Source organism: Hyperolius riggenbachi, chromosome 4, assembly GCF_040937935.1.
Source record: "Hyperolius riggenbachi isolate aHypRig1 chromosome 4, aHypRig1.pri, whole genome shotgun sequence".
NCBI classification, from domain to species: domain Eukaryota; kingdom Metazoa; phylum Chordata; class Amphibia; order Anura; family Hyperoliidae; genus Hyperolius; species Hyperolius riggenbachi.
The window spans coordinates 225,131,509-225,152,453 of record NC_090649.1 but is presented as its reverse complement, the minus strand read 5'-3'; the positions used below and the strand labels follow the sequence as shown (position 1 = coordinate 225,152,453).

Below are 20,945 nucleotides of genomic sequence, written 5' to 3'. Positions count from 1 at the left end.
CGCAGTGTATTGAAACAGCCAGCATAAACTTCCTTTATTGATGTTTCACTTAATCTCTCTTGCCACTAGACAGTACAGCTTGCTGGACTCTAATTGATTTATGTTTAGTTCAACCTTATGGACATGCACACCGTGGCTTTATATGCCTTGCAGCTGCAATAGAAAGTTGCAGGAAAATACATAAAACTATACAGGTGTGGCTAGGTCCTGGGAATGAGCATCTGCTGCTACCAGGCATTGGGGCTAGGGCAAGGGGGCTAAAGAGGAAACATTTCATGCGTTGTGTAAGTATGCTATCCTTTAGTTTTACACCAAATCATTTGTTAAGCTTACTTAAGCAGGACTTGCTGTTGTTGAGTATACTGGAATGTAGGGCACACAAATGTTGCTCTTCAAAACGATGTTCAATGTCACAGGTGCACGGCGTATGGAGCTTTGTTCCAAGAGTGCCAATGTATGCTGCTCGACACTCATTCGTAGCAGAACAAGTTAGATCCTCTTTGTTTAAATCGAGCAAACAGCTTATGTCATTCTGGCATCTGCTAGCATATTTCCAGCACTTTGACTGATAGGCTTCATACCGTTTCCTGCAGAAACACAATTGTTTGTGAAGTATAAAAATACAAATATGTACCAAGTGAAAGACATAAGTGAAATAAAAAATTAACATCAATATCTTCAATGATTAAACTGTGGGAACACTGTGCATGCTAAGCTCTCCTGAACGTCATCAAAGCAAATAATGTACATCTTCTTGATGCAGAAGAATGCTATTATCAGCACTCCACATCGCATGGGTACTTTCAGTTCATATCATTGGTACTAATGTTGCCCAAGACAGAATAAGGCCAGAATAAGACAGCAGGAGATTACAACAATAATGAGGTTTTATAATAATAACAATAATAGAACAAACCTGCAAGGTGCATTGATTAGACAACTTCTAACCACATGAAGACAGGATATAGGTACATCTGTGGCTACGGTACATGATCTACTGTGAAGCACATCACCAGCTCTTTGACATTCCTCATGAGAGTGGTCACAATCACAAAAAGCCATCATCTGAGAAACATTAAAAGGCATAGACTCATAGAAAGATTGTATCTTCTTCTGACAGTTCTTCACATCGCATGCATTTCCAGGAACAGTGCAAGCCTTCATAAGTTCAGCCAAGTGCCTATTGCATACATCATCTCCAATGCATAGAGTTGCAGCATCCAAGCATGACAATGGACCTCCAAATTCTGAAAGAAACAAATACACTATTGTAGCATGTTGGAATTGTCATAATGTTAATATGCTTGCATATACAATTAGTTGTAAAGATGATCCTTGTCTATGTGTGTGTGCGTGTGAGTGTTATGCTCCTCTGAGGGACAGCTAGGGACATGACTATGTACGATATGTAAAGCACTGTGGACGTGGTTAGTGCTATATAAATAATAATAATATATTATTATTATTATTATTTAGTATTTATATAGCACCAACATATTACGCAGCGCTGTACAGTGTATATATATATATATATCTTGTCACTAACTGTCCCTCAAAGGAGCTCTCAATCTAATCCCTACCATTGCCATATGTCTATATTATGTAGTGTAAGTACTGTAGTCTAGGGCCAATTTTTTAGGGGCAGCCAATTAACTTATCCATATGTTTTTGGAATGTGGGAGGAAACCGGAGTTCCTGGAGGAAACCCACGCAGACACGGAGAGAACATACAAACTCTTTGCAGATACTGCCCTGGCTGGGATTCGAACCAGGGACCCAGCGCTGCAAGGCAAGAGAGCTAACCACTACGCCACCGTGCTTCATTATTATTATTTTTTAGTAGTGAGGGCATATATGTCCCTGGTGGTGGCACTCCAGTGTATCGTGGTCTCATGTGGTGGTCTACTGTATCTATGGTATTACACTATGTTAGTGTTTAATTTTGTAGAGGTGTACCACCAGGAGCTGTAGTTCCAAATACAGGCTTACAGTGAGATGCCTGCCACCACTCAGAGGGAGAGGAAATGTCTCTACTCTTCCCTGCCGGCCCTGATTGGTGGTCAGGTCATCATGGGAAATCCAAGAATAATGGGGATAACCCCTCCATAGCAACAGAATACATCACTAGCCTGCAGGATAACCATTTGTCTGCACAGCATTATGGGGGTGACAGTCCTTGCACACTTGTACAAGGCTTAAAGAGAATCTGTACTCTAAAATTCTTACAATAAAAAGCATACCATTCTATTCATTTTGTTCTCCTGGGCCCCTCTGTGCTGTTTCTGCAACTCCCTGCTGCAATCTTGGCTTGTAATTGCCAGTTTTAGGCAGTGTTTACAAACAAAAAACATGGCTGCTAACCAGCATGTGATAGGCTGAGAGAAGCTCAGTCTGTGACTCATACAGAGCCTGCAGTGGTCAAGGAGAGGGTGTGTATATCTTTTAGCTATCACAGCAGAGCGGCACATTCCTGTCTGAGCTGACAAAGCTGACAAAGGAAAGTAGATTAGATTATATAACAGCCACTGTGCAACTAGGGAAGGCTGCAGTAAGACAGACCACATTAGAACAGGTATAGGAACTTATAGGATAGAAGAAATAAGGCTGAACATTTTGTTACAGAGTCTCTTTAAGTGCTGTACAGACAGCAGCTGATAAGACTGAAAATCAAGCAAAACTGAGATCTTGTCTGTATGAATGATGTTACTACTACACTGAGTTGGAGCAGCAGACCACCTTTTAACCGCAGAAGAAGTATTGGAGAACAATGCAGCACTTTTTTTTTTTTTTGTACAAGAAGACTTTAGTCCTTAAAACAGTATTAAACTCTGACATAATATTCAATAAAAATGTGTTTTTCTACTTTTTATATCCCATACAGTTATCATATTTGCTTTTGTGCTGCTGTGCATAAGTATTATTATTCATTTAGAAATTACAAGTTCCCAAAGTACAATTTTATTTGCTCTGAAAGCTGCCATTGCATTTTATTCATAACTGGTTTATTTATATTGTAATGTACCCAGTAATGATTTCTGAGTAGTGTATCAGTTCTGAACACATTAGAAGAAGTTTCTGCACAGTCAGGGAATGTTTACATTCCTCTCTGCTGCAATTAAAGTGGACCTGAACTCTTGCACAGGACAGAAGGAAAACATAGAGAAATGACCCCTGTATGTATTTAGAGAGTTTAGCCTGTCTAATTCCCCCTCATTTGAGTATAATCACAAGATGTAATCTGATCTCTCCCCTGTGTCACATGACTGCCTATGGCTGAGATGGCAGATAGCCCATTTGAAAGCACTGGATGCTAACAATATGTCTGCTTCCATGAATCAGGAAGTAGACACAAAGCAGATTTATTGCAGGATTTATATTAGCTGTAACAAAGATATGTTTTTGTTTAAACTTTATTATGCTGTTGTGTATCTTTTAGAGCAGAGACGAGTTCTGAGTTCAGGTCCACTTTAAGTAAAAACAAGATAATGTTATCACCAGTTCGGTTGCAGATCTATTGAACTCTTTATCGAAAAAGTAAGTCCTGTGTTTTACCCCTTTGAATGCTGTTCTGCTAAATAAAATAAATGGTAGTATATTATATGCTGTAAATCATCTTTCAAAACAAAGAAAAATGCTGGGTTTTATACCACTTTAATGAATAGGTCACATTTTTGTAATGAGCTGTGGTCAGCAACAATATGTCTCTTTGTCCCATTTAATAGAGGAAAGTTGATAGGTGTCTTTAGGCAACTGATACTAGGGATGGCCAATGAGATGCAAATAATTTCAAGTAGATACAGCATTATGCAAATCGTGTATGCAAATGTATGCAGCTTGAATATGAACCAATCAAATCTTGCTCAGGTAAAATTTGATTGGTCTATTTTCAAGCTGCATACATTTGCATAATGCTGCATCTTCTCAAAATTATTTGCATCTCATTGACCATCTCTAACTGCTACAGTTTTTCTAAAGTTTTCTTTACTGTCTGCATTCTTCTTATTACAAATATACATAGTGTATATAAGGCAAACAAATGACCTATTTCTGTATCTTCATGCATGTTATTTATTTGAATGAGAATCACAACCACAGCAAATAAATACACAGACAATTAAAATAGTGATTTTGTACTTGATTGTTGACATATTTCACAGAACTTTACCAATATCCTTTAATGAACTCTTGTCCCATTCTAAATCGATAGTCACTTGAGAAGAATCTAAATGAGAAAAATAATGTAAATGGAGATGTGGCTGCTGTTTAAATGAACAAAATCAATAATAATGATAATGTGATTTGTGATTCAAAGAAAAATCTGTAAGTCAAATTTAAAATTCAGAAATGGAAAATCAACACAGTTATCAGCCAGGCTAGGTTCTATTTGTTCCTCCCATCTTTCTAAACTCCTTGTAGGTTTGGTCATTCCATAGCTCCCATGCCTTCCCCTCCCTGCCACATGTTTATTGACGCACACGCGTGACATGGTGGTAAATGGTAATGCACAGTATTGCATTACATAGTCACAAACGAGAATTACCCTACCATCGAGTCACTATGAGTTCAATAATTTTCACTTTCAATAGAAGCAAACAATCATTTTCCCAAATTTATTTTCTTGCGAAAGAGCATAAAATGAAATTGGATAATTTTATTCAAGCTGTTCAGACTACTATAATAAATTGTAAAATTGTAAATATGTACGCATACATATAAAATTTACATTTCATCACTAGTACCTATAGACCAACTCTATGCATTTACTATATCGTTCTCTTTTTTTTTATAGTTAAAGGGAACCTTAACTGTGAAAAAAAAATGAGTTTTACTTACATGGGGCATTTACCAGCCCCCTGCAGCCATCCTGTGCCCTCACAGTCACTCATGGCTCCTCTGGTCCCCCACTGCCAGCTAGTTTCGTTTTTGCCGACTGGGAGTCGGCCGGCCACCATGTGTACTTTTTTACGCATCCCTGCTGGTGCAGAAAGCTATTGCAGACATCAACAAGTACATTTTTACGCGTTACGTATTAAAACCGTTACGCGGCAAAAACGAAACTAGCTGTCAGCGGGGGACCAGAGGAGCCATGAGTGACTTCGAGGGCACAGGATGGCTGCAGGGGGCTGGTAGATGCCCCAGGTAAGTAAAACTCATTTTTTTTTCACAGTTCAGGTTAAAGAGACTCTGAAGCGAGAATAAATCTCGCTTCAGAGCTCATGGTTAGCAGGGGCCCCTGCTAAACCGCCGATATCGCGCCGCTAAACGGGGGTCCCTTACCTCACAAATCCCCTCCGAGCACCCGGGGATCTCTTCTGGATTGAGGCAGGGCTAACCGCCGCAGCCCTGCCCCACGTGCATCTGTCAGCGCGTATCTCCGTCTCTCCCCCACCCCTCTCAGTCTTCCTTCACTGAGAGGGGCGGGGGAGAGGCGGCGATGCGCCGCTGATAGACGCAATTAGAGGCAGGGCTGCAGCCGTTAGCCCTGCCTCTAGGAGCAGCAAAATCTACGACCAATTTGGTCGGTGATTTTGCGGGGGGGGGGGGGTTGGGGGTGAAGGGACCCCCGTTTAGCCGCGGGATAGCGGCGTTTTAGCAGGGGCACACGTGCCCCTGCTAACTATGAGCTCTGAAGCGAGAATTATTCTCGCTTCAGTGTCTCTTTAAGTTAGAATATATGTTACCAAGTCTGTATCAAAGCCTTTTTACATGTCTTAGTTACCTATTGACCTCAAACTGTATACAAGATATGTATACCATGTAAATAATCCCTTGTGTTGCCTACTAAAAACTAAATGTTTAAATAAAATGTACATTTGTCCTATAGTATAAAGCACTATAAATTGTATTGTAAAAAAATAGACAGATTTTGGGCTACTCAGTCTTCTCATGGGGAATTCCTTTATTCTTTACAAAAGAAAAGATCTGTACAGAGTTGCTTGCCAGCCTCCCTACTCGCTTTATACCATACTGACAGCTGGAAGTACAAAACAAATTGAGTTTATATATAATTTTGCATTATACAACATGTTTTGGGATCTACTCCTTCCGCTTGTACATCAGAAGAAGGGGGGTCAGGGGGATTTTGAAACAGGCAATGTATTAACACATTATAGGTAAACCTAAGATTACATGCCAGTGGAGTGCCTCCTATTTATTTCTAACTGATTGAGTATGATGGGAATGTGAACCACTGAGAATTTGGCATCGGCATCCAGGCAGACTATTGTCTGTTAGAGGGACCACAAGAAGTAACAACAGCTATGTCAGTGCCATCTAGGGGGTGCTTTTGAAAATAAAGGAATCACTGAGAATCGCCGATGAGATGAACTAGAGTAAAACTTGTCAGAGGTGTCAGATTTCTTCTACCTACTGTAAGTGGAGACTACATAGAAAAAAACTTGTTTATACTGCATTCTGCGACAAATGTACATCTTATAGGTAATCCTACACATAAATTTTACATATTATTATTTAGTTTTTAGTTTTTTATCTTGGTGGTCCTTGAAATGAGAAATTCCATATTTAGCTACAAAATATGTATGTCATCTACATACATATACCACACAATACATACAATAGACTATGACTAAGGTAGGGATAAGATTGTGGTCCCTCCTGGGGGACTGTTAGTGACAAGACAATATACTCTGTACAGCACTGTGCAAGATGTTGGCACTATATAATTACTAAATAATAACACCTTTAGCATCCTACACTTCTAGTATTAACCTAATTCACAGTAAATCACTGACTAATTTTGACTAACTCTGATTTCTGCACTACTGAAGGTAAAATTGCATATTCTTAATATTACTGTTAGTCTGTAACTATATTTTTACTGTCTTATTTTGTTTGTGAGGTATTAAGGAAATAACATCACAATAGGTATATTTTTCTGCTGTTATATATGTCGAGTGAAAGTTGTATAAAATCTAGTACCTACATGAATCTAGGTCTGGGACAAACAGATCCTTTTTGTCATGTGAATACTTTGAAATTTCTCTTTCCTTTGCATATTGTAAACAAGTGTTGTTATAAATGCTGTTCCAAACTTTGATACACTTTCGCTTTGTTGAGTTTAGACACACACAATTTCCCATTTCAGTCTCTCTGAGTTCCCTCCAAGCAGCCAAGCAACTTTGTACTGCATCATTGAGGGTGCAATCTTGTGGATGAATGCATTGGCTCTTAAAATTCTCATATAAAGAAAGGCAATGTTGGTTTTCCTTGCATAGCTGTTTTGCTAAAATGCAGTCTTTTGCTTTTCCTGAAGAATGGGCATCATTTAATTTTGAATGTTGCTTAGAATTTTTCTTTACAACTGGTAATTCATGTTTGATGGATCCTACATGGACATTCTGCACTGCAAGCATACAAAAAGAAAACTTCAATGTTACTATACATAGCCATTCTCTGGGTTTAGATGTGGCATTATATTATAATTTACATAGACATTGACATTGTTGTGAAAATGATTATATATTCTACATTTTACCATAGAATTAAGTACAGAAGTGGGGCTTAATTTTGGGGGATGGGCTTAATCCAGGGTCATGGCACGCCCCAGGACCAATGGCACTCCAGGCAGTGGCCTGAAGCAAGTGGCATATGGAGGCTGCCATATTTATTCCCTTTTAACCTCCCTGACATTCAATTTCCCCAGGATTTCTGTCCAAAAAGTGATCCATTTACTGTAATTTGCATAACCTTTTTTTTTCCTGTGGCTTGCCAAAATGTGTCAAGCAAAAGTCTAGTATACAGTGTAGGAGAGTGTTAACGTGTATGCATGTTAATACCGTTTGCAGCATGTTTTGTATGGACGTATATAACCGTCAATACTGCTAGGGAGGTTAAACAATACCAGATGCCTAACAGTCCTGCTGATCATTCTGACATCAGTAGTGTCTGAATCACAAACCTGAAACAAGCATGCAGTAATGGAAGCTAGGTCAACTGTGCGGCACTCCCTCCAGAGCATGCAGTATCTAGCAAAAAAGTGATAAAAAACAATACTCTCACCACCGCTGTAGCGATTTAGGATTCAGATGCTGGATGTGTGCTCCGTGTAGACCAGGCATGGGCAAACTTGGCCCTCCAGCTGTTAAGGAACTACAAGTCCCATGATGCATTGCAGGAGTCTTACAGCCACAGTCATGACTCATAAAGACAAATGCATTGTGGGACTTGTAGTTCCTTAACAGCTGGAGGGCCAGGTTTGCCCATGCCTGGTGTAGACCATGTTGGAAGAAAGGAATGTCAGCAGCTTCTTAAAAGGAAAAAAGGCACGTGCACCAATCCGTTCATTTGCAGCCGTGATTGATTGCATCATCTTCTGCATCATTATATCCATGCATAGAAATTGCTCATAGCGTGAGCCGTGGGTGTAGGCAGCTATGGCAGCCGTGGAAGTGGAGGTGGGGTGACGGCCACTGAAATGGGAGTGGGACAAGCGATGGCCGTTTCACGTCCTCCTGGATGCTTGGTCACACTGCGTTCCACTAGTAGTGGAATGCAGCGTGACCAAGTATCCAGAAGGACATGAAACTACCATCGCTTGTCCCATTTCAGTGCCCGCCTCCCGGATTGGTGCACTTGCTTTTTTTTCCTTTTAAAAAGCATGCAGCTAATCTTGTAAGATTTTTGTCAGAAACATGTAATCTGCATGTTTTTTTCAGGGTCTATAGCTAAACGTATTAGAGGCAGAGGATCAGAAGGACTGCCAGGCAACTGATATTGTTTACATTTTTTTGACTTTCATGTGCTTTTTTTTTTTTTTTTTTTTTATACTTTCGGGTGATTAGTTGACCAAGTTCCAACAATTCCAAAGCTTTTTCAAGAATCTTGCTAGAAACACACTGACATCCACTATATCTAACACCATGCTAACAGTTAGGAACTTCCTTTACGTACAATTCAATCTGCTCCAACAGATCAGTGAAAATGTAGCCAGTCACCACCCTTATTCTGGACTAGACTTAAAGGAACAATACATGTTGTCCTTTGATTAGAATTGTAACCCTGTTTTAGAAAAGCTATGTTTAAAGTCATTGTTTTCATGATCACCCTGTTTTGGCATCTTAACCGTTTATGTACCAGTGGTCTCTGCCCCCTTAAGGACCAGAGACCGCTGGTACAGAAACTGCGGAATCCCAAGGGATAATGACGAATCACAGCACATACCCGCCACAATCCCTGTCACTGCCGCACGTCAGGAACTTAGGCCACCCACTCTGCCGTCTCTATGATGACAGAGTTCCTGTGAGCCGGCCAGGAGCTGCTTTCATTGGCTCCTGACCATGTCTATCAATGTAAGCCAATGGGAGTTGCTTACATTGAAAGACAGGGCCAGGAGCAAATGAAATTGGCTTCTGACCATCATAGAGACAGGCAGAGCAAATGAGCTGCGATGGGACACAGCAGGGATTCAGTGGCGGGAGCGACGAAAATGCCGGATGCGTGCAGCGGCGGCTGATTGAAATCTACGTAACCACCAAAACAGGGCGTAGATTTCAATCACTGTGGTCCTCAGGTAGTTAAAGAACTTAGAGTTAGCTAAGCAGACCTTCTGGTGGTCCAATCTTTCCAAAAACTGGAGAAACTATGTGATTTCATGTACAACCTGCACACCAAAACAACAAGACCGTGTAGTTTATTCAGATTTCTGCAAGCTCTTGCCCACCCTTGAAGCATGGACTTTTTTGTTGAACTACCAATTTGCAACAATTCAATTCCAATGACATTGACAACATTTAGTGACCTGCTTTTGGCAGTCTTTAAAGAAGTACACTTCTTTGTTATCAAGGGAACCATGTCAACAAGTAACAGAAGCCTTTACTTGAGACATTCTGACACTCCATGGAATCCCTAGAGATATGCTGCCCGACTGGAATTCAATTTACTTCTAAATTTTGTCAAGAACTGTGAAAAAAACAAAAAAAAACCTATTGCCTTTATCTCCCAGCTAACATACTCAAACCAATGGGACATCATTAAGGTCCTAGAACTGCACCTAATAGGGATGCTCACCGAATTCCGCGGAATTCAGATTTCCGCAATTCCGATCGGAAATTGGCAATTCCATTCATTTGCATCGGAACGGAACTGCTATAGCGCTGAACGGTAATTCTGGAATTGCTATACGGAATTCCGTCGGAATGCGGATTTTTTAAGCCAATCAGAAGGAAGACCCTAGACAGAAGCTTAAAAGTGAAACCAACAGGATTTCTGCATGAAAATAGGAATGTCAGCACCAATTAGAGTCTTAACAAAAACCAACCAATCCTACGTTAGCAACCAGCTCCCTAGCTACCTATCATCAGCTATCCCACCCATTTTGTATATAAGAGAGGTGTGCAGTCACTAAGCTTGTGGGTTTCAGTCTGGTGTTGGATAGAGAGGAGAGACAGATCCATATTAGTTGTTTCAACATAAAACAATAGTCTTTTTAAAGACTGTATATAAACCAAAAGTCTTTTTAAAGACTGTGTGAGAGAATTATATTGGTGTGAGCTATATTAGTAGTAGCTAGCTAGCTAGGTGTATTTGTGAGAGTGTGACAGACAGATTGTTAGTTTGAGTGATAGATTGTAGTGTAGTGTGTTAGTAGTTGCTGTGTGAAGAGAGGGTTAGACAGAGCCAGCCAGGCCGCAGGCTTAGTGTTTGACAGAGTGAGAGTGAGTTAGGTGATTGCTTAGTTCAGTGTAGTGCAAATTTTTTGGGGTTTTTTTGTTTTCTAAGTTAATTTTTTTTGTTTTCTTTATTTTGTTTTTTTAATTTATTTTCTTTTTTTTACCCCCTTACTTTATCTGTTCTGTCGCTCATACCCCTTCCCCAATAAAGTTTGTGGCCCCAAAACAATGGAGCGAGAGCAGCAGCAATTTCCTGCCACTCCTAAAAGAAAATAGAGTGATGGTGGTGTTGGTGGATCACGTGAAGTACGTGATCAGGTTGAGGGTGGCAGCAGCAGCAGGAAGCGCTCCCCCCTGGTCAGAGATCTATTCCCTGTGTTCGCATGCAGGAAAATTTTGACAGAGCAGCAGGCGAAGAGAATTGTCGATTAGTAGACCGTCAGGCCTCTGTGCCAGAAATGTTGCAGAGGAAGCGGATGCTCCCTGCAAGTCATCCGTTTGTTGTGAAAAATAATGCACTCCTGGCAAGGCTGTTGGGCCAACAGCTGCTGCCCTAACAGTTTGTGGACTGTGCCCCCATCCGCAGACTGATGAACAGTGTTGCTCCACAATGGCGGATCCCCATCCGCCATTATTTTGCCAGGAATGCTATCCCCGCCCTTTAAAAGCACATTGTGGAGTGTGTCGACTGGTCTATGGATCATGCTGTCGGTGGCAAGGTGCACTTCACTATGGATGGCTGGAGCAGCAGGCATGGGCAGGGAAAGTATCTAACTTTTACCGCCCATTGGGTCACCCTCCATGGTGCTGCTGAGGAGGGTGCAAGATCTGGGGCATCTCAGCTGGTGGTGCCGCCATGTGGGTTGAAGGGGAGGCCTGTTCTACTTCCCTCTGCTACCTGTTCAGTCCAAGGCCAGTCTGCCATTGCTGAGCCTCCCAGCAAGTGGTCCCGCTCCTACACTGGTCTGCAGCACCATAGATGCCAAGCAGTGCTGCAAATGGAATCCATGGTTGAGAACAGGCAAACCGGATCTGTAATCTTTGCAGCCTTACAGGATCAGATTCGGCAGTGGCTGACCCCCTGAAAACTGGACACAGGTGTAGTGGTGTCTGATAATGGTGCCAACATGCTGGCCGCCATTTCACAAGGTGACTACACTCACTTACCTTGCTTGGCCCACATATTCAACCTTGTAGTGCCGAAATTTTTACTCACTTTTGATGGGTTGAAGGACACTGTGGCCTCAGCACGAAAAGTGTCAGCCCACATCCATCACTCCGCAACCGCCACCGCGGCCTTAAAACTGCTGCAGCGCCACCATAGCCTGCCGCAGCACAGGCTTATTTCCGAACTCCACCCTCCACATGCTGGAGAGGTTTTGGGAGCAGCGAATGGTGGTCCGGCTATACCTGTCTCAGACATATTCCTCCAGAACAGGGCCAATGGACTACATTACTGGGGACCAGTGGCAGCTGATTAGACAGGTGTGCAAAGTGTTGGAGCCGTTTGAGCAGGCAACAAAAGTGGTCAGTGAGGAGCACTGCAGCATATCAGAAGTGCTTCCTCTTGCCTTCATGCTGTACACGGCTCTTGACAAACTCGAACAGGGGGAGGAAGCCCTAGCCCTACTGAACAGTGGTGATGACGAGTCAAGTGGGGGACTGAGTGACCATGCTCAAGTCCTGGATGAGGAGGCAGAGCTTGTGGAAGTGGAAGAGCCCATTGTCCGGGGGTGGGAAGAAGATTCTAATGATGTGGAGTTGGAGCATGACGACAGTTCTGACAGCCAGGAAGAGGTGATTAATGGCAGACATCTCTTCCCTATGGCTGCCCATGTGCTCCAGTGCCTCCATAAGGACCCCCGGATTAAAACTCTAAAATCAAGGCTCCACATGTGGGTGGCCACCATCTTAGATCCCCGATGCAAGGGGAAAATGTGGCAGGTCATACCCCCCTCCCAAGCAGATACCAGGATGAGCCAGATCCGGGATTCCTGCACCTGTATCCCGGGCCCAAGTTACCAAGCCTCATCATACTCAGCAAAGGTCTCGTGGTCCCACTCCCAGCAGCAGCACCAATAGCCAATCTGTGAACCTGCTGAGTATGTTGAAGGAATTTCATCAGCCAATGCCAGATTTTCCTTCTAGCAGCAGCACCACCAGCGGACAAAGTGGTCACCGCCAGCGGATGGCCCGTATGGTGAATGATTACTTGGGGTCGGCCAGTGCTCCAGACAATATGGAGAGTAATGATGACCCCATGGACTATTGAACAAAACAACTGGATACCTGGCCTGAACTCGCTCAGTATGCACTGGAGGTTCTGGCATGCCCCGCCGCCAGTGTTCTTTTGGAGCGAGTATTTAGTGCTGCAGGTGAGGTGGTCACCGTCTGTCCACAGACAATGTGGACATACTAATGTTCATAAAAATGAAAGAGTCATGGATCAGTGATAATTACAAGGCCCCTCTCACTGACTAAATTACAATGTGCTGTTTTTCAAGCCTCAAAGGCTCTCCCTCTCAAACTCTGCTGCCTATCACTACCATCGCATATTTTTGCATTTTAAGATCAAAAAAATTCTGTTTTTGCAGCAATCCGACGTAATATCACTAACTTTATGCTTTTGGCCAATGACTACTCCTGCTGCTTTAAAAAAAATGTATAATGACTGCTGTGAAACCACCTCTAGGTCCCATGGCCTACGACAACTCCTGCTGCTCCCAAACAAAAATTGTGATGTCCGCCGTGGAACCACCTCTAGGTCCCATGGCCTATGACAACTCCTGCTGCTCCCAAACAAAAATTGTGATGTCCGCCGTGGAACCACCTCTAGGTCTCATGGCCTACTACAACTCCTGCTCCTCCCAAAAAAAAATGACTGGTGGAACAGCCACTAGGTCCCATGGCTGACGATGGTTCAAAAACAAGGTTTCAAATGAGATTACTGAAATTGTACTGCCGGAATGCGGAATTCCGCGGAATTCCGCGTTCCAGCAGTACAATTTCAGTAATCTCATTTGAAATACCGCCGGAATGTAACGGTTACAGAATTTAGTTCTGACGGAATTACGAATTTCTACGGAATCGGAAATCGCCCTTTGCGATCATCCCTAGTACCTACGATGTTTCCTCTACTGCACAGACACTTGGGCTGACATATCACCTTCCATTAGCCAAATTTTAGTATAATAATAAAATACTTATCACAGTTGCTTGGAGTTCATGACTCCCTCAAGCAAACATGAAGTAAAGATTATACAAACAGAAAAGATGTGACCCTGACTATAAGCCTGGCAACATGGTCTGGCTTCCTACCTCTAATCTGAATATCCATTTCTCCTACAAAAATAAAATCAGTCCCATATTTGTCAGGTTTTTTTTATATACAAATGTCACGATCTGCTCTGCTGACCTTGTTTCCCTGGACATTTGGATAGTTTCTTATACAGCTTGCATAATGCAAGTCCGGGGGAAACAGGCCTTTTCTGTCAGCTCGCTGCTGTGGATGGATTTGCATCCACTTGTCATGCAAATTGCTTGCTGGCTTCCTTGGAGGGTTTTGAGTATAAATGTCACTTCCTCCCAGAATTCCTTGCTCGTCATCAGGTTACTGTTTGTTAGTCTACCTTGAGCCTCAGTCTATTTGGATCATATTCTCGACTTTCTAGTGAAGTTAATATTGAGGATTGCATCCGGCATTCCTATTAGTGTGCTAGTATTGTACATTATTTGTATTGCCTATTCTGTCTTGTCTTGTCCTTGCGATTGCACTGTCGCCAGCGGTTGGCGATAGTGAATCGATCTGTCCTGAACATAGATCGCATTCGCCCTAGCGTTAGAGGCGGTGGATCTTTCTAGTCTGAATCTTGGAGTATAACCTTGGTTATGGTTGCTACTGGTTACTCCTTCTGTCTGTCTTGTTGTGCGGATCGCACTCGCTCTTGCGGAAGAGCAGTGGATCCTTTCAGTCCTGTTTCTGTGTGCGGATCGCACTCACTCTTGCGGAAGAGTAGTGGATCCTATCTGACCTGTTCCTGTTTGTCTGTCGGTCTGGAGCAAACGCTTGCTGTTGCCTGAGGTAAGGCAACCGATTAGCAAGCATTTCTGTTATTTGTTTGTTTGTGTTTTCTGTGTTCATGTGTTAGTCAGGGTTGGCGCGTATTTGTCTCTGATACGCTTATCGTGTGGAGATCCCTCATTAATTGTCGCGGTTGCGCTTCTCGTGCGGCGACAGCGTTTAGCTAGTGCATTTGTTATTTTCCTTGGCATTCTGATTGTAATGGTTTGCTGTGTCTTTCTTACTACACCTATGTTCTGTGTTTACTCAGTCTTGTACAATCGCCTCTCCTGCGATTGGTGTTCTCACTCTGGCCTGTTCTGATGTGAAGTGTCTACCGTCTCTGGGCGGCGACTAGATTGGTAGACATTCACATAGTCTCTTTCTGTTCCAGTTCTCTTCTGTCTTGCTGTCTTGTTTCTGTTTGCTCTGTTCTGTCTCAAGTCGTACAATTCCAATCTGACATCTGTGGATGTGCAGAGACTTTGTTTGTCTGTGCTCCACAGCACCACCTGCTGGTTGGAATTCCTCTCCACATACATATACATCTATCTACTGGGTACTCTGTTTCCGTGATTGTGGAGATTCTCCTTTGCTCAGCGCACACGGCGTGCGCTGACTCTGGAAATCTACCCCAGGTCATTACAACAAACAATTGTTTATCCTGTAATAGCTTTGTGCTATTGTGAACCCCCTCCCACAATGAAAATACATACTGTTATCTATTTTTTGAAACCTTGCCTATCAAATCCTTCCAAAACAATTTGTGAATGTTAAGTTATAATATCGAGGACTGGCAAATAAATTAAACAGGTTAACATGTATAAATGTTACATGAATTTAAAGAGGAGGCTGGTTTGCCCAATGACATACCACGTTCATGAGGCTGAACCTTATCAAACAGATGTCTTTGGTGACAGTTATAATGGCAAAAAGACAAAAGAGAAGATACTAGCCCAACAGATACTGTACATGGAAAGCAACATCAGTGCTGAAAACAATAATAATAAAAGAGATTACCTTGTATTTGGCATTCTTTTCCAAATAACTTTTTAACACTGCAGTAGATGTCTTCTGAGCAGGTACAGGCTTTAAAATCTGGATATCTCTCAGTGAAATAATACATGGTTGTATTACAGATCTTTAAACTTTCCAGTTGACAGTTACCTAAAATACCATTAATTCAACATAATCATAAGTACCAGGCTTTCAAAGTATGAACATTAAAGCATTAACACATAAGCATGTTTGATGACCTAGATAGATAGATAGATCGATAGATAGATAGATAGATAGATAGATAGATAGACAGACAGATATTCACTAGACATTAAAATTGCCTAGGGCAGTGTTTGGCAGTCAGCAATTTGAGCTATGAGCAGATGACTAATACTGTGCATCAGAAACGGCTACACCCCAGAACTTCATAATTTTTAAGATGCAAATTTTGAGCTCAAAACTGTTGAAATTCCCGTACTTCCTGTACTGTTGGCAGGGTCACTGAGAGCAAACTTCTTCAGTGTAGACCTTCACAGTGATAAAAACATGGAAGAAATGTCAAGCCTGTTTTTATTCAGATTTAAAGATACTATTTTTAGGTAGGAGTTACACTATAGAGCACACCTGAAGTGAGAGGGATATGGAGTTGCCATACTTCTTTCCTTTTAAACAATACTAGTTGCATAGCTGTCCTGCTGATCTCTTTCGGTACAGTAGTGTCTGAATCACACACCTGCAACAAGAATGTGGCTAATTTAGTCAAACTTCAGTCAGAACATCTAGCCTGAATGCTTGTTCAGGCTTCATACCCCTCTAACTTTACATGTGCTCTAAGATAAAGTAGTCTGTGGTAAAGATGAGAAGTGAAAACATAAATATGGAACATTAACTTCATTAAAATGTTCACCTCCCCAAAAATATACTTATTTATTTATTATATACCTACAAAGCTGAGAGTTTTCAGAAATATACACATATGCACATATTTTAATTATTATTATTAATTTCACTAGTGCTGATATATTACCATTTACTGTGAATTCCTGCTATCAGTTTGTGTTATTTACTCATGAATTACACAAAGTTACTCTAATATAAAGTTTTTTTTTAATTGTCCACATGCCCTTTCCACTTACACTATATTATTATTAGTATTTTATTTATTTAAGTATTTACATAGCGCCGACATATTATGCAGCGCTGTACAGAGTATGTTGTCCCTCGGAGGAGCTCACAATCTAGTCTCTACTATGGACATATGTCTATGTATGTATCGTGTAGTGCATGTATCATAGTCTAGGGCCATTTTTTAGGGGGAAACCAATTAAGTTATCTGTATGTTTTTGGGATGTGGGAAGAAACCTGAGTGCCCAGAGGAAACCCTCGCAGACATGGGGAGAACATGAAAACTCCTTGCAGATGTTGACCTGGCTGGTATTCAAACCGGGGACCCAGCGCTGCAAGGCGAGAGCGCTAACCACCATGCTTATTATTATTATGCATTTATGTAGCACTGACATCTCCTTAAGTGTTTTTCCAGTTTTTACAGCCATGTCACTAACTGACCTTCAGAGGAGCTCACACATTTATTTACACAAGAGCTGGGGGCAAACAAATTAGTTCTTTGTATAGCGTAAATAATATTTGGCAATATACAACTAAGAAAACAAAGAGATACATATTTTACACACAAACACACACACTAAAATGCAAATAAAAAAAACAGACCCTGATCACTTTGTTCAAAATAATTGATTACAATTTAATTTGTTCACATTCCCCATTTACATTCATAGAGATCAGATTTTATTACCTTCCAGATTAGAATAAAAAAATAATTGGGGCATAACAACAATAGTGTTCCCTACAGACCCACAGCTGAATAAATATTAGGAGCAAACACTAAATACTGATAAAAGAATTGATGTTTGTGCTGAAGCATAAAATCAACAAAGACTACCTGCACAACGTACATTGATATTACAACATGTTCAAGTTTATTTCAGCATGTGTTCATTATTAAAAATAAATGGATGTGATTCACCAGCTCAGGTGAAGAACACTCCTTGGAAGTACAGCAAATACACCTCCTGAAATGGCTTAACTTAGCTTTTAGATAATAATAAGCAAAAAAAAATAAAAAAAGAATAATTCAAAGAATAAAAAACATGCTTTGTGCTTACGCTTTTACCTACTACTGCATATGTAGATTTTCCTTTGATCTTTAGGATATTTCAAGTCCTGAACGATCTCTAAGTAACTATATGTAACTTTATGGCCTTGCTGAGCTAATCCCTGATCTAATTTGCTCTCCTTAGATAATTGCTAGCCTGTAGGCATAGCTGAACATTGCATGTTTGTAAATGTTACCTCGAGTGTTCGCAAACCAATCGTTCGTGAAGAGCACCATTGACTTTAATGGCCTGAAACCTTCTGGGTATCTCTGCAGCCACAATTTCTTTGAAAAAAAGTTGTACAAAGCGTACCAAAACCTGAACAGTGGCATGGCAGAGGTGGAACAAGAGCACAATATTCCACAAAAAAATACATATTTTATGCAGAGACTTTGTTCATGCATAAAAGCCCAAAAAATCACACATAGTTTCTAGATTTTTCAAATAAAGGTTTTTAGAATGGTTACCAGCCTAAAATTGCTATTTGCAATTGCAGCCACTTTAGCAGAGACCAGAAATGTGTGTCAATGCAAATTTGTCTATTACATTTTGAAACTTTTTGTGACCTAAAACTCACTTTTTGTGACTCTACAGCCACACCATCCTTCCTGCCTGATGGAAAAGAACACCAATCCTAAGAGAGCCCTGAAATATGTGTAATTCCAAACTTATGTATTACATTTTTAAAACGTGTATGTCATAAAAATTTCAAATATTTCACATCAACTGGTGTACAGCTTTGTAATTGCATCCTCTATATGAGAGGCCTTAAAAATATGTGGTGCGAGAAACTTCACTCTAGAGCAGTGTTCCCCAACCCTGTCCTCAAGGCCCACCAACAGTACATGTTTTGCAGCAAACCACAAACATGCACAGGTGAGGTAATTAGTGTCTCAGCGGAGCTGATTATCTACCCCTCTAGATTTCCATTGGTGGGCCTTGAGGACAGGATTGGGGAACACTGCTCTAGAGCCTCACCATCCTTCCTACCCTATGACAATAATGCCAGCCCCTAGAGAGGCCTGAAATATATTTTATTGCTAATTTATCTATGATGGGGTGCCCACACTTTTTCAGCTCACGAGCTACTTTGAAAACTAAGATCTACCAACATTTCAAGTACTAAATTTTGCATTACCCCCCCCCCCCCTCCTCCATCGCAGCATGATTTGACAGCTTCAGAATCTCCTCCCCCCAATCAAAGCACAATTAGGCAGATACCGCAAGTATAGGTAGCCAGGCACAACTGCCGCCAGTATAGGTAGCCAGGTATAGGCAACCCCAGCATAGGTAGCCAGGCATAGGTATCCCAAGTATAGGTAGCCAGGTATTGGTGACCCAGTATAGGTAGCCAGGAATAGGTGTGCCCAAGTATACATAGCCAAGTATAGGAAGCCAGGTATAGGTGCCTGCAGGAGGGAGGCACAGCAGTGGGGAGATCGCAGGCACAGAGCAGTAACAACTCACCTTCAGGGATCCACACCCAGTGACTATCTTCTTCCTCCTAGGAGTCTGTCGCGTTGGTAACAGCACCCCCTGTGATGACATGCAATTACGTCATTATGGGGACACTGTTACCAATGTGATGGATGCCTAGGAAGAAGATAGACGCCTTGTGTGGGTCCTGAAAGGTTAGTTGTTACTGCTCTGTGCCCGTGTTTCAACCCGTTAGTTCGCCCCAAGTGGTCACCTGCAGCAGAGCAGCACAATTAGATGGTACGCCGGTGCTTCACAGTCAGCATCCAGGTGCACTATTTTAAAATGTCTAACCCCGATCTACCCAGAAGTCCTTTGTAATCTACTGGTAGATCATGATCGACGCAATGGGCACCCTGATCTATGACATTTTTAAACATTTTATGTCATCAAAATGTTTCCCGATACTTGCAGGCCTGTAGAAGGCAGCAAGCAGCAGATTAGACATTGTTAGTTGCCTCCATTGTAGGAGAAAGCTGAAATATCCAGCATGCTATTACCAAATTATTAAAGTTATTTTTAAAATGTCAATTTTTTATGTTATTTGTAGCAGGCACTGTAGCATGGGCCCGGAGAAGGTGGCAGATAAAACATTCTTAGTTGCATCCACTGTTGCAGAGGTCTGAAAATTTAGCAAAGTTTAGTGCTGCCCGTAGTGCGTGAAACGTTGCACCGGGTGCGATGAAAATCTTGCACCGGGTGCGCCCGAAACATCGCACAGTTCAACGTTTCAGGTGCATCCGGTGCTATATTTCATGCGCTATAGGCAGCGCTAAACTTTGCGCGTGCTATCTTGGCACGCAAAACTTTGCACACCCTAAAGGGCTTTAGACGTGCTAAGGGGCTTTTAGGCATGCTAAGTTAGCACCCTTTTGTGAATCAAGCCTTAGGTGAGATCTGAAAGATTGAGCAATTACCTGACTAAACATTTGAAATAGCAGCCACACTATGCGAGACCTGAAAAATTGAGCAATTACCTGCAAAATCAATATTTTACTTGCAGATTCTATACGTGACTGAGGACTTAAACATTGGGCAATTACCAGTTTAATAAATATTTAAATTTCAGCCTCTGGATGAGATAGAGGCCCAAAAAATTTCCTGCCAAATAATTATCTAGATGTCAGCCTCTGTATGACACAGAAGCCTGAAGTAACTGGCATGTCCTAGGGTAATAAAATAAATAATATAATTTTTTTGGATGGGATACAAATAATTGAAGTTGGACCAAATTAAATATTGGGTGGTGGTATAGGATAGCTGTGCCTGTGGCCAGGGCAGACATGAGGCCTGAAACAACTGGCATGCGCCATGGTTCATATAATTTTTTTGGTTTGGGTACAGCCAGTTGAAGTTGGACAAAATTAGATACTGTGTGCTGTGCTGTTGGTGGGCCAGATTTGTACACTATACCGCCGAAGGTCAATGTCACCAGCCTCCCCCCCCCCCCCTCCCTTCAGTATAGGTAGCAATATTACCCCTCTCCCCTTCCCTCCAGTATAGGTAGCCAGATGACCCCTCCCCCTTTTCTCTAGTATAGGTAACCTGATGACCCCCCAGTATAGGCAGCCAGATGACCCCTCCCCCCTTCCCTCTAGTATAGGTAGC

The 20,945-nt window shown here is 41.8% G+C and overlaps 1 protein-coding gene across 1 annotated transcript; it reads right to left on the bottom strand.

Annotated features, from left to right (window-relative positions):
- Positions 1-316: 316 nt before the first annotated feature.
- On the bottom strand, positions 317-15,814 carry GFRAL (GDNF family receptor alpha like). The gene is made up of 5 exons (XM_068233346.1): positions 15,709-15,814; positions 6,944-7,363; positions 4,166-4,222; positions 917-1,247; positions 317-587 (listed from the first exon to the last, which is right to left on the bottom strand). Exons 1-5 carry the CDS (start codon positions 15,812-15,814, stop codon positions 317-319), a joined length of 1,185 nt encoding a protein of 394 aa, XP_068089447.1.
- Between the last annotated feature and the right edge of the window lie 5,131 nt (positions 15,815-20,945).

Coding starts and splice junctions, on each gene's coding strand:
- GFRAL (XM_068233346.1), bottom strand. CDS start 15,814: ATGTATTATTTCACTGAGAGATATCCAGATTTTAAAGCCTGTACCTGC. Junction 4,223..6,943: donor TGTCCCAGACCTAGATTCAT/GTAGGTACTAGA, acceptor TTTCTCATTTAG/ATTCTTCTCAAGTGACTATC. Junction 1,248..4,165: donor GAGTTCATTAAAGGATATTG/GTAAAGTTCTGT, acceptor TGTTTCTTTCAG/AATTTGGAGGTCCATTGTCA.